Source organism: Melanostigma gelatinosum (assembly GCF_949748355.1).
Source record: "Melanostigma gelatinosum genome assembly, chromosome: 12".
NCBI lineage: Eukaryota > Metazoa > Chordata > Actinopteri > Perciformes > Zoarcidae > Melanostigma > Melanostigma gelatinosum.
In genome coordinates, this window is record NC_136645.1 from 18,674,554 (window position 1) to 18,687,939 (window position 13,386).

The 13,386-nt window shown below is 46.0% G+C and overlaps 1 protein-coding gene across 3 annotated transcripts in view; it reads right to left on the minus strand.

Annotated features, from left to right (window-relative positions):
- The window catches only part of LOC306785481 (signal-induced proliferation-associated 1-like protein 2), a 48,267-nt gene that overhangs the window by 23,638 nt on the left and 11,243 nt on the right, over positions 1-13,386 (minus strand). For all 3 annotated transcript variants that reach the window (XM_079279873.1, XM_079279872.1, XM_079279874.1), the window contains exons 5-8: positions 13,230-13,333; positions 11,477-11,634; positions 10,345-10,921; positions 4,912-5,186 (exon numbers count right to left, since the gene is read on the minus strand). In XM_079279873.1, coding sequence (XP_079135999.1) covers positions 4,912-5,186; positions 10,345-10,921; positions 11,477-11,634; positions 13,230-13,333 — 1,114 coding nt within the window. The remainder of the gene's footprint in view (positions 1-4,911; positions 5,187-10,344; positions 10,922-11,476; positions 11,635-13,229; positions 13,334-13,386) is intronic.

Below are 13,386 nucleotides of genomic sequence, written 5' to 3' on the forward strand. Positions count from 1 at the left end.
TACAGGTCTCTGTAAAAAGTCTGTCAGAAAGCTGCAGCTGATTCAGAACGCTGCAGCTCGAGTCCTCACTAAGACCAGGAGGGTGGATCACATCATTCCAGTTCTGAGGTCTTTGCTCTGGCTTCCTGTCCAACAAAGAATTGACTTTAAAATCCTGCTGTTGGTTTACAAAGCACTGAATGGTTTGGGGCCAAAATACATCTCTGATCTGCTGCTACCTTATGAACCATCCCGACCCCTCAGGTCGTCTGGGACCGGTCTACTTTCTGTTCCCAGAGTCAGAACTAAACGTGGAGAAGCAGCGTTCAGTTTTTCTGCTCCATATATCTGGAACAAAGTCCCAGAAAGCTGCAGGTCTGCTGAGACCCTCAGCTCATTTAAAGCAAGATTGAAGACCTTTCTGTTTGCTGCTGCCTTTAATTGAGCCACATTCAATTAATATATTTATCAAATTCCTGCATTTCACTACTGCATTTTATTTCTTGCACTGTTTTTTAATGTTTTAATGAATGTTCTTAATTGTTTTTAAATCTCCTTTTCTTTTGCCTTATGTTTTGATGCTTTTAATGGTTTTATGTGAAGCACTTTGAATAACCTTGTTGTTGAAATGTGCTATACAAATAAACTTGCCTTGCCTTACACCAAAACACACTTTTCAGGGCTATAAATTATACTACAATGACCAAATGCTGTCAGAAATATTTAGCCAGAGGCAGACGTCTAAATATAGTAGGTCCATGTGCATGCATGTGTGTGTGAGCCAACGACAAACACACACACACACACACACACACACACACACACACACACACACACACACACACACAGATGCACACCAGGGACTTATGGGCAAATCGGAGAGGAGATGCACAGAAAACGGTGGAAAACACTTTGCCCTTTTTTAAAATTTATTATTTTTTAAATAAAGACGAAAATCTCCGCTTGCCACTTAATCAGATACAGGTTTCCCCTGAGTAGCTCTACACAGGAGGCTTTTTCCTCCTTCCATCTCCATCTCCTTCCCATAACTGCTTCCAACACTGAGGAACTCCGCGATGGACACGGCCCGTGATGCCATTTCATGCAACATTAATCTTCGTGGGCTGGGCAGAGGCTTGGTGTGTATGTTTGGAAGGACTGAGGGGGAGGGGGGGGGGGGGGGGGGGGGGGGGGTTAAACAGGGTTAAACAGCCCGAGTGCTCTGCTAGCTCTCCAAACGCATATCAAGCATGAACCTAATGATTATACTGGCCTCCCCCTTCCAAGGTCCATTTCCCAGCACCCACTGGGGGATGGAAAGCTGCGCATGCTTTGCTGCGGTCGTACGTGGACACAGAGCGGAGCTCGAGGAGGGTGCGCTGGCTGATTGCGGACGCTGCGGTGGAGAGACCCTTTTCATCAAACTGGGCCATGGGTGGCTGGGGCTGTTTACAGCTGGCCTCCCACCAGAGCCGTGGGTATTAGAAGACCCAACTAGAAGATCGTCCTCCGCTCTCCTCCTCGTGCAAACACGTTTCCCACATTTGGTCAGTGTCACCGGTGCGCTGGCCTCATCCATGATGAAAGACTTTCAATGGCGTGGACCGCTCTACATCCTCCACGGATTACATAATTTATTGCGCGTGTGTGTGTAGCATGCATCGCTGGTTTGATATATGAGACAGTGAGAGTAATGAGTGGCATTAGAGCATCAGAAGATCAGACACGTCCGTAAAGAAATAAGCAATTTATCTTGGGCGAAGCTACTGTACAGAATGGTGATTCAATCATTACCCTCCTACTTTGATCGTGAAACCGGAGATCTCTTTTTGTTAATGTAGGAAAAAAAAAAAAACTTAAATCTTGACTGTTGGTCAATTGTCTTTTCTAAACAGGACTGCACTCATTACCTGTATTAACTGTGTGTGTGTGTGTGTGTGTGTTATCGTGCCAGAACTGCCACGAATCATTACTCTCCGAACAGGCTAACCCTAGCCAACAGCTTGTCAACAGGAACGGTCTCATCCTGCTCTGCTCTCTGCACCAGAACCGACGAGGTAAGTTTCACTTATGAATCTAATATTCTCTCCCAGCGCCTCTACGAGCTTAGCTGGAGGTGAAAAAACAGCTCGATGTATGTAGACTGTGCTTCTTGTTTATAATGTGCAGGGGGTTACCCGCCATTTTAAACCTTCAATGTACAATATGTTCTCAAAGTAGATGTAAATGGCAGATGCAGCTGCTTTTTTGTGTCTCTGTTACCATTTGTTTATCTTGCAGTAATCATCCATTTTAAGTCCATGTTGTGCTGATCCTCTTGTTTACGCTTCGATCTCTGATGACCATATACCAAAACATACAATCACGCCATGTTCTCTACGTCGCATTCCTGTTTCAAAGAGCTAATCTTTTTCATCTTTTTCTCATTAGTTTGATCCGAGGCGAACATGTTGAACTTGTTTGGGAGCCTTTCAGGGTGATGATGGAAAAGCCTCTAGTATTGCACTGGGCTAAAACCACATCCTTCCTCCGGTGTAAATATATACAGTCCTATAGGTACGGCTAATATTAGAGCCACATCTCCACTGGCTTCAGGCTGAGCGGGGGTAAACGCGTTTAGGGCATACACAGCGCTACACAAATGTACCGTTTTTGTGAAATGTTAGTCATTCAACACCAGATTATCCCATCAATCCTGATTTAATCTGGAGGAATCACAAAATAAAGAAGTTAATAACGAGGAACGTGCACGTCTCCGAGCCCCAACATGTGCTGATGAAAACATTTCTCCTGGCATTGGTAGCGGTGTGGAGCCAGCGTACATTGTCTGGAGGTCACGAGACTCTCGTCCATTGTTAAGACTAACCCTCATCTCTCTAGCCACAGGGGACGGACTGGCTGGGGCATTCGGGCCCCCGCTGAATTCCTTTCCTCTGAGACAATACCGGAGGTACTGGAGTACTTTTTGTTGACTGCAACACTGTTGGCAACTCAAAGACGCAGCAGCGAAAAGAGTCGAGGGCCCTCGAGATTCTTCACCTGACCTCTCACCTCTAGATTTGTTGGAGACTTGGGTGGGGGGGAAATCACAGGACCCGAGACGGAGTCTTTTGGCTCTCACAGGACGCCGATGAGAAGCTGTGTTTCAGTAAAACGGGGGAATCTCCCAGTACAGCTCAACAGCTCTGACCAGTACAGTCTTCTAGTGCACTAATCTCCCAGATGCATCTGTTAGCAACGCCTTATATGGGTCAAGCTCACTGAATTATGCATCGTACCACCAATTATGGACCTGCAGCATGATATAACACATACAGTGCTGTATAGCATGCGGTTTTGTTTTTTTTAAACAATCTTGTATTGGCTGTCTTCACAGTTTCCAGCTGTTTCATTGAAACCAAGATGTCTTCAACTGGCACAAAAAAAGTTCCTTCCTCCATCGTGTAACCACATCTCCACAGAGCCGGACCGCGCCTTTGGTTGACACACAAGAAAGGAGTTTGTTTTGTTTGCTTTCTGCTTCCCTGAACTGCGATTATGATTGTATCATCGTGCATCATCACAGCTCGTGGTAAGAGGATTAGACGTCTGTTGTGCCAGAGAGGCTGCTGTTTTGGATTTCACAGACGGGGCATTTTCGCCCACCATCTGGGGGGAGCAAATACGTTACTCCTCTGTTGCCAGACCAGAACAAAAAGTTGAAGCGCAGTTAAACGCATGCCTAGTATGCACACACACACACACACACACACACACACACACACACACACACACACACACACACACACACACACACACACACACACACACACACACACACACACACACACACACACACACACACACACACACACACACACACACACACACACACACAGCTCTTTTAAGATCGTAGACATACAGGATCGTCAGCAAGGCTGCCATTGATATAATTTTCCACAAATATGAATTTACACTTAATCTTCTATAAACAGATGTCATCTAAAGCCCTTCACCCACGATTTATCACATGCACGGGATTAACACATATGTGCATTGTGATTGTTTAACTGTCGTCGTCCACAGGTTGTGAATGTGACTTATTAGCAAACAGCGTTAGGGTTACCCGTCACATCACAAACAGAAAATGGGATCGAGTGTCTCTCTAGACACTGTCAAGTCATTTCTGCTGTGGTCATCTGCCACAAAGTAGGAAAAAGCATTCCGTGGTACTCAAACCTGTCAGCCCGAAGCACAACCAAAACAAAGATGTCAAAGAAATGTGGAGTGTGAAATAGTGACGGATGTAATTTCACTGTCCCGTCTCTCGCTTCTCTCCTTCATAATGGGAGCAATGGAGTCTCCCTGTGGGGGTGTGTGTGTGTGTGTCCCTAAAAAGCCAAACATTACCATCCTAATTGCCGAAAGGGAAGGTTGGGCGAGTTTAGAGAAAAAAAAGGGGGAAAAAAAGGCAATCTGCAAATGTGAGCCGTCAGACAACAGCAGTGAGAGTTGAGCCATTAATCAAAACGCTCCTCTCATCATCATTAGGGAGAAACGCTGACCGTCCGTGTCTGCGTGACTCTACAGCCCGGCTGGAGCTTTCTCTCAACAAAGCCGCATCAACACAAAGAGAGCCGCCCTCTCCAGAGAAATCATCCGAGAACAACATCGTCCCCCTTTGCAACTAAAACGGTGTGTAAGCATTTCTTTATGCTAATCAACACAAACATGAGAGCCAAATGTCAAGCTAAGCTGCATGGAACAATGAGAAAGAGACACTACTCCTCTGCTATAACTTCATACATATTTGAAGAGCACCTGCTTCTCTGCTTCACTAACAACAAGCAAAGACAACAGGAGGTCTGCGTCTGTTTTGCGAGCTACTTTCGTCTGTTATGTTGTCAGAAAGTGTTAGCTGTCAAGTGAAAAGAAGAAAGGTCTGGGAGTTACCGGCGGGGCGCCCCGTCCTCGTGAGGCTGGATTATGACCACTTTGACGCTGACGGAGGTGCGCAGCAGGTCGATCATCTGCTCGTGGGTGAGAGTGGCGACGGCCACCTTGCAGATCTCCACCAGCCGGCTGCCCTGCCTCAGGCCCGCCTTCCAGGCGAAGCCGAAGGGCTCCACGTCGGCCACGATGCCCTCGAAGTTGACGTGGAAGCCGAGCTGGCCGAGGCCGTTCCGACGCAGCGTCATCTCGGACGTCTCGCAACCTCTGGTGGCGATCTGGAGCCGGAAATCAGAAAGCTTTTGTTCATTATCTACAATAAACGTACAGAAATGTTGTCTCGATCGCACTGATCACGAGACATATGGACAGCAGGACTTAAGAAACACGTGAAATGAATGCAATCACACCGAGAAAACCAAAAACAAGCATGAGACTGACAGAGAGGGAGAGACGGGGAGTTGAATGATCTCAATATCCTTTAATAAGAGCTTTCTAAGCTCATAGTTTATTTCAACAGCAGCCTTCAAACGGTGTACAATTTGCACATTTCCTCTTAGATGTTTGTGAAAATACGATTAGAGCAGAGTAACATCGCGTCCTTCGGCAGAAGAGACACGCGCATGTTTGTTTGGCTAATTCAATGAACCTCTCAAAAAGGAAGCTAATAAGAGGGTCCATGACAGAGCTCACTGGTTTAGCCTTAGAGCTGCATAGAGGCAGCTGGAACTCACACACACGTCTCTGTGGACTACAGTGGCTTTGTGGGCGCGATCAGAGGGATTAGGATCAACGTGGCTCCTGACACACGGAGGTGTCCATAGAACTAAGTCTATTAACCAGAGCTAACTTCAAACAGGACTTTGGAGCACAACATGTATCCAGCAGCACATAATCTGCATCAGCTGGCAGCTGATGAACAACAAACTGATCTCTTCGCCCTTCTTTCCTCACAGTTCTGGAGACTCCAGACTTCCCCCATGGACACTTGGCAGACAGTCGCCGCTCGTCCCGTTGCGTGCTCGGGCGGAACTTAAAGTCGGTCGTCTTCCACTTGAATGCAAATGAAGTCGCTCACTCTGCTCAGCGGTGGCTTGGCCTAAGCCTCTGCTTTAATGGAATTCAGGTTCAACTGAAGTTCAGGCAACCCTCTTGCTTAAGCAGCAATATTTCCGTAAAAAGAGATGAAAACATGCGTCTGCGTCTATGTTCACCTCGATGACATGGAGTCACGGAGCTTATAGACTACAGACTACACTGCAGTGTGGGTACTCCGTGGGACTGGACAAGTTTTCCTGTAACAACCGCTGGAAAAAAAAAAAAAAAAAAAAAACTCACACTGCATCGAATGAGCTTTAACCACCCATCAGATTAGTCTTGGTTCACTTGTGGGTGGTTGCCTCCATTTGCTGCAGAGCGGCAGCTGGCTTCGGGGACAGATTGCCTCAGACTGTGGCCTGTCAACACTCCACCAGGTTCTCACACTGACAGAAATCCTACCCCACTGTGTGAGAGGGGAGACGCAACAACCATGATGGATCTCACAGGGAGACGCAACACGAAAGAAAATGTATTTACTTCAGTGAGGTCACAGTCTTGCAATAAATAAAAATGCTTGCAGACATGAAAGTATAGGGGTTCATTAGTGACGACACAATCACTCTGCGTAAAACATCAAGGGCAAAAGAAATGGGAAAAGTGAAATCCAAAAGCTCTCTGGTGGCAACGTCTGGAAGTAAATGGCCTGTGCATGAAGAGAACAGTATTAGGGACCAAGAATCAAACCGCCCTTTGTCAGAAATTCACGAGGCCTAAATAAAAGCTTTCTAAATGCTTTCATCCACGCCCTTTATTCAGTCCGTCCACAAAATGAATGTGGCCAGGTTCTCCTCCGAATGGCCAAAATCTATAATGGGTGAATCTAACGGGACACTCCTTATCTCAATGGAGGGATTTGATGGTGGCATGAAGCGTGGATGACACATCTGTGTGAGTGGTGACATAAAACGCTGCGTGAAACAAAGAAACAGTTTCAGCCTGGAATCTGTGTTGCTGGCGTGGGTCCTCAGTGAGAGGTCTGACAGTCAGAAGTAGCCCTGGCATGTGTCACAGACGGGACAAAACCTCGTCATCCAACTGAACTTCAAAAAGGACAGACGGGTGAAACTAGGGTCGTTTCCTCTGGGCTGGATATCTGTGAATCAATTGTGAATCTAGGACACTCTGCTTCCAGCGGGAATGTTTTGCTTAATGGGGCAAGAGTAGCCGAAGCAAGACATTCACGTCAGCGGGTACCAATCAAGCCTCAAAGCGGTGCTGATGAATCGATCGGTTGATCGATTGACAGGAAATAAATAAAAACACACACGGCAATCTATTCCCTGTTGATTCGGCAAAAATGGAAAACATTGATTGAAATGTCACTGCTTTTCTCTGTTATGTACAACAGTGAATTGAATGACTTTGGAGTTTGGACTGAAAGTTGGACGAGCCAAGCAACGTAAAGATGTCACCAGTATTTCTGGACATTTTATAGAATAAACAATCAAGCGATTAACTGATCATACAAATAAGAATTTGTTGCAGCCCCTGAATTGATAGATTACGATGTAAGAAACGTTTATTGTCTTTATCCAGTAATCTGCAGATCATTTTCTCAGTTAATCAATTAGTCGTTTTGTAAGTAGGGTGTCAAACAATTGTGAAAATGGTAATAAGTTACCACATTCAAACACACCTCGTTTTATCCGATCGTCTTAAACCCAAACTTTTTCCATTTACTTTGTGATAAAAAAAAAAGAGCAAGGAATTATTATATTTGAAGTTTTTCCTCATATTTTGCCTACTTCTACTTCGTTCACTCGAATCCATAGCAGACACTGTGATTTGCTTTCATATGGAGCCCCGCTGATGAATACAGTACACAAAGACCCGCACAATATGGGGGACTGCCTGTACTTTGATCAGGAAACAAAATAAACATGGCGCCCGAGCCAAGACGACTTGTCTCATAAAAGCCGAAACACCCGGCCCGGCACCACCCTGTGCAGCAGGACGTTATCACAAAGCTTTCAGTTGTGCTCTCACACTGGGCTGCTCGGTTACAGTGGGCAATCTGTTCACTCTGGTTCGCATTACATCACATCACAGGTCCGGCAGCCTGTAACCCCCCCCCCCCCCCCCCCCCCGATGAAACACAACTCGAGTCAACCTCTGGGACGTTACAGACACCTTTGGGACAAAGTGTGCACGGTCAGCTCACGCCCAAATGTGCCTACCGCTGCTGCTCCACTGTCTCTGTGAGTAACTCACATAGCCACCCACTTATTAATACTTATTTGGAGCTTTGCCTGTGAAATATCCCTCACAAATCCCGTGGGTCAGTGGACCGTACATGCGAGAGGATATTAGCATAGTGAATGAGGAAGCGGCGTCCTTTGGCTAATCACAAATGCTAATATATCCGGCTCGGTCCTTTCTTGCGATGAGTTGCGCAGACACTGAATGACACCAGTGTCCTTTAAGATTAATTATGGTAAATACTTCTACTGGATCTTGGGCTTTTTAGGGCGCTTGCAAAATCTTTGAGCTCGTTCTAGTTTCACTGCGAAAGGTGATCATAGGAACGGTGCATTTATCTCCTTCTATAGAAATCCTCAGAAGAGTGAGCTTCTTTCTTGTGCTTTCCACAGGAAATGGATTGTTACTCCCGTGTTGTTAGCTGAACCGAGGATATGCTGGCCGGGGTCTGTTGGCAATTTCTGTTGATGAGGTTTGCCAAAGGGATAAGTGAAGGAGAGTATGCAGGCAGAAATAAGGTCATGCGCAGCTCAGGTTTGGAGTTTGGGATTCAACCTCAATGTTTTTTTTAAAAGGAAACAAAGGTTTGCCTGATTAGAGGTTGAGTAAACAAACCATGGAAACTAGAATAGGAAAAGCAAACCTACGCAGCAGCACAAGGAGCGGAAACAAGGCATCGCATGCCAGCGTCCAGGCTGACGAACCAGGTGTTTGTTCCTTTTTTCCCCCCTCCAGACTTGAACTAGAATCTCACAATGTAACCAGGGCCACATAGTGCCGATGGCCACGGCAGAACTACACAGTAGGGTTGAGAGAAATTGGACTAAGTGGCTAGCTCTCAGAAGGAGTGAAGTAGTGAGGCCAAGTGTTCTCTATTCTTAGTCTGTTTCCTCTCCTCCCCTTCAAAACGGGGCTGGTGTCCTGTTTAAGCTTCTCCTGTACCTGCGCAAATCTTCCACTCCCAATGAATGAACGGTCTGCTGCAGGGAGTGGCTCCAGCTTCGGTTTTTTTTGGTGATTAAAATGCTGTGATGTCTCAATGGTTTACCCCGATCAAGCGCGGGACAACATCTGCCCTTGTGTGACCTGGGTGTTTAGCTGTACACCTCTGCTGAGCCTGTGGGATGAGCCAAAGAAAGCTATTAACGTGAGGTCTGTAATCCCTCTCTGGACTCCATTGATTTCATTTTACAGTTTCACAATCACGCGACAATCCCATCTCTGGACAACCCAAAGACCAGACAGACAGATGAGGGGGAAGTGGGGAAGGGGAAGAAACACAAGGAAAGAAAATTAAATACCAGAAGCTCAGCATAGAGCTGCAACGCATGAGACTTGACAGGAAAGATACTCCGGTCGGTTAAGCAAGCGACAGCCATGCTGACATAATGATTAAAATAGAACAACAAGGTTTGTGGTAAGTAGTAAAGCTACAATGGTAAGAGCAATATTTGCAGAATGCATTGTTTCACCACAGAGCTACCACAACTATCCCAAAGCCAAATGCATCACTGCGCCATTTAAAGTAAAAGGCGGCCATTTTCCTTCACATGCCATGCGGCTTATGTGTGAAACACAGTCAAGCTGGATTTACTGATGACAGACTGCTACTCTGTGTTTCATGGAGGTTACTTATGGGTCTCCTTTTGAGCAGCAACACACTGGTAAACTATTTTTTTTATATTGAGACCAAAACTTCTAAAAAGCAATTTCATTTAAATGATTATTTAAAGGGCAATAGCACCAACCAACATTTTGGCCGTGAGGCATAATAGAGATAAGGCAACAACAATTGTTCTGCCCCATCAACGTAGAGCAAAGAGAAGACCAACGCAAATGATCTCTTGTTGAAAAGAGCGACCAAGCTGAGCAACAGGTGACAAGCGCAGCATGTATGCATGCATTTATTTTTTGGGCCTTCGTGGTGCACAAAAGCTGCCCTGTGGCTGAACAGGAAAAGGCGTCATGTGTTAATACCAGCATGGGCTGCACCTTGTCTGAGCCATTAAAACCGTATTTGACGCACCACTGTAATGACAACGTAATTGATCTTACTGTAATAGGCTCAATGTATCAAAAACATGAATACCTCGCAAATGACGGAGATTATGACAGTTGAGGCTTTAAGGATCTTACCTCTAGCCTTTGCACCATCTCCCTGATGTCCTCTCCGCAGTTGTCGTGTGCAGACAGCATGACACACTCCCCGCGCTCATAGAAGATCTTAATGCTCATAATCCCTGAGGTCCATCCGATGACGTCGCGGCAAGAGCAGTTGAAGACCACGTTCTTTGATTCCTCCTCGATGAGCACAATAAACTCGTTGGATATGCCAAGCAGGCAGTCCACGTCCATCGACTGGCCAAAGTCCCGGGCGCGGACGCCCCAGGTGATGGCCCCCACGCTCCACAGATGTGCGTCCTTCCTGGGCTTCACCTTCTCCTTCTTCTTGGCTCCGAGAGTGATGAAGCTGAATTTGACAGCAGACTCGATAGTGGCTGTGCTAACAAAGTTCTCAGCCAGGTCCTTCAGGTACTCCTGCCGCGTGCGAGTCGCCATGGCTCGGAACTTCTCCGACTTGTGCGCGGCGTTTTCTCCGTTGATGACCTTGGCGAGCAGGAAGTCCCTGAAAACGGCAGACTTTGGGAAAGTTACAGACTTGGGAATGGGGGGGCCAAACGGAGGCACGTCTTTGGATCTGGACACGGCCACGCTGGAAAACAGAACGGAAACCATGAATCACAAGCAGAGGTAACAGCTAAGAGAAAGTAAAAGAAGGGAATGGGTATTGAACTGTACGTATAATGAGGTGTGTTGAAATTACATGGCTTTCAGGGATATTATTTCTCGGGGGACAGACAGAGGAGCTCAGACTGCTCTTGCTCTGTTCAATGCTGTGTTATTAACGAGAGTCGTCCCGACTTCAGAAACACTCGAGGAGCGAGTTGTAAGTCATAATTTCAAGGTGTCTCTTGAAGATAATAACTGTTTCATCACTTAACAGATCAAAAGAGCCCTGTGATTCCCGCACATTACTATAAAGTCATGACAGAAACCACAGAAACCACTCGGCAGGCTATTATTATTATTCTTTCAAATGAAGTGCTCTTAAAAGTTCACGTAGAGCCATTTGGCATGAAGACATTTATGAAAAGCACATTCAAAGGATAAACACATTCCCCTGAATTGTCTTGAGGATATTAGTTTGCTCGTTATCCCATGGTGAGGCGCTCTAATGTTTGGCGGTTCTTCTTCCCTTGCGATTTACCTGTAGCAGACGTTATCAGTGCAAGGGTTGTGGACTTTGACGATGACGAACACATGTTGGAAATGAGAGCGGATGTGTTTTGGAGTGAAAGGAAGGGCTCCGGGCTCCTGGAATACGATGGTGACGATATCATTGCCAATATGCCTCTTCCTTAATAACTAGAAGAAGGAGGGAAAATGGAGTCAAATACAAGGAGAAATAGCATTAAATAAGAAAAAGATAGAAGCTAAATCCTACAGATCCCATGTGAACCACAACAGCACCTGGTGATCAAGACAGAAGACAATGAAATTAAGGGGACACCACTGTTCCTGTAAAGCCGGGTCGGTTTTTATTCACTGTTACAATCCTAAAAAGCAACGTGTGTATTCATTCAGTAGCTAGCATAGCATAGAAGTGCTAACGCTAGTTATTGGCCAGTCAGCGTTCGAGGGCGGGACTTAGCAAAGGGTCGATTATCGGATCTGGGTAAATGATAAAACAAAGTATAAATGAAGAAGAGTCACAAAGGCATCTATTTAGATTGCTAACATTAGCTTACATCAGCCATCACAAGCGACTGGTCACACCACGTCGAGCCTCAGAGTATCCCTGATTGAGCAAGGGAGCAACGTTTCATTGCCTATGAGTTCATTGTTTTGTTTGTAAGGGGAAGAATGCGTTATTTCTTCTGTCAAAAGTTACGCCGTGCTGTTTTAAGTTGTAGCTAAGCCACTTTGGACTAAACCGTCGAGTTACAGAGTAGGTTTTGAGGAGAATCCACAGGAGAACATCTGCAGACTGTCTGAAAGCATTTGAGTAGACAAGTCAACGTTGCAATGAGGAATGACAAATTGAATGTAATGTCTGTTGGGACCAAGATAAAGGGCTTTTTGGATGAGAGCAATGCATCCTGCGAACACAATTTAGGCTTTTTTTTTGGGTGAAGGAGACATATTCTCTCACCAATTCAGACTGCTTGCATTGTTGCATTGTGCAGATCGTTAACCTCATTCTGTGGCTGCTAGAAAGTTGTGATTGAGGATCAGCAGGATGCTGAAACAAGCAGGATTACAAGGTTCAGAGGTGAAATTAAAAGGATGAAAAGATGAGTGAGGTGAGCTCTGCCTTTAGATTACCACCGGGGATTAAATTAAACTGTCTCACTTCATGACATACAATCAGAGGAGGGGGGAATAAAAGAGAATCCTGCCAATCAGACATTTAGCTTCCACTTGATGGATTAAGTCTCTGCAGTGCTTCACTGTAGATCCTTCCCCCGACTCACTCACTACCTCCTTCAGTGTGTTCACTGTGAATATCTCTGCAGGGTTGTACCCACATGTTTTATCACGTAGAAGCAGAGCAGAGACTGAGATGGTGAACCTCTGTAATCGCAGCTTTATCGGGCAATCGCTCGCCAGTCCGCCGCTACATCCACTTAATTCCACTTGTTAGCGCAGACAGAATCAGAGGCCCATCTAATACCACGTCGGGTCTGGCCCCCGGGGATGCATTGATTAAAATCCTACTGTGGGGGTAACCCGGTTACCATGGCAATGCTCATGCTTTCAGCTGATTGGCCATTACCGTGGCAAAATGAGTCTCTGGGGAAGATTGGCAAGAGATTGAAGATATCCTAAAAGGAAGCCGCTCAAGGACTTATTACCACCATTAGTCATCGGCTTACCACGCAGAAACGTAAACACGGTGGTCCTCTCGAAGACGGGAGGGGGGGGGGGGGGGGGGAGCACGGAGTATAGAGCGTACTGACCTGCTGTCTGTTGTTGGGCGTGTAGGGGAGCATGGTGGACACGTGAAACATCAGCTCATAGTCCTTGTAGGTGGTGTAGAGAGAGTGTGTGCCTGTGGAGTCCGCTGCAACACAAAAGGCCATTGTGTTAGATATGCTGATGATGTAATCAAATAGA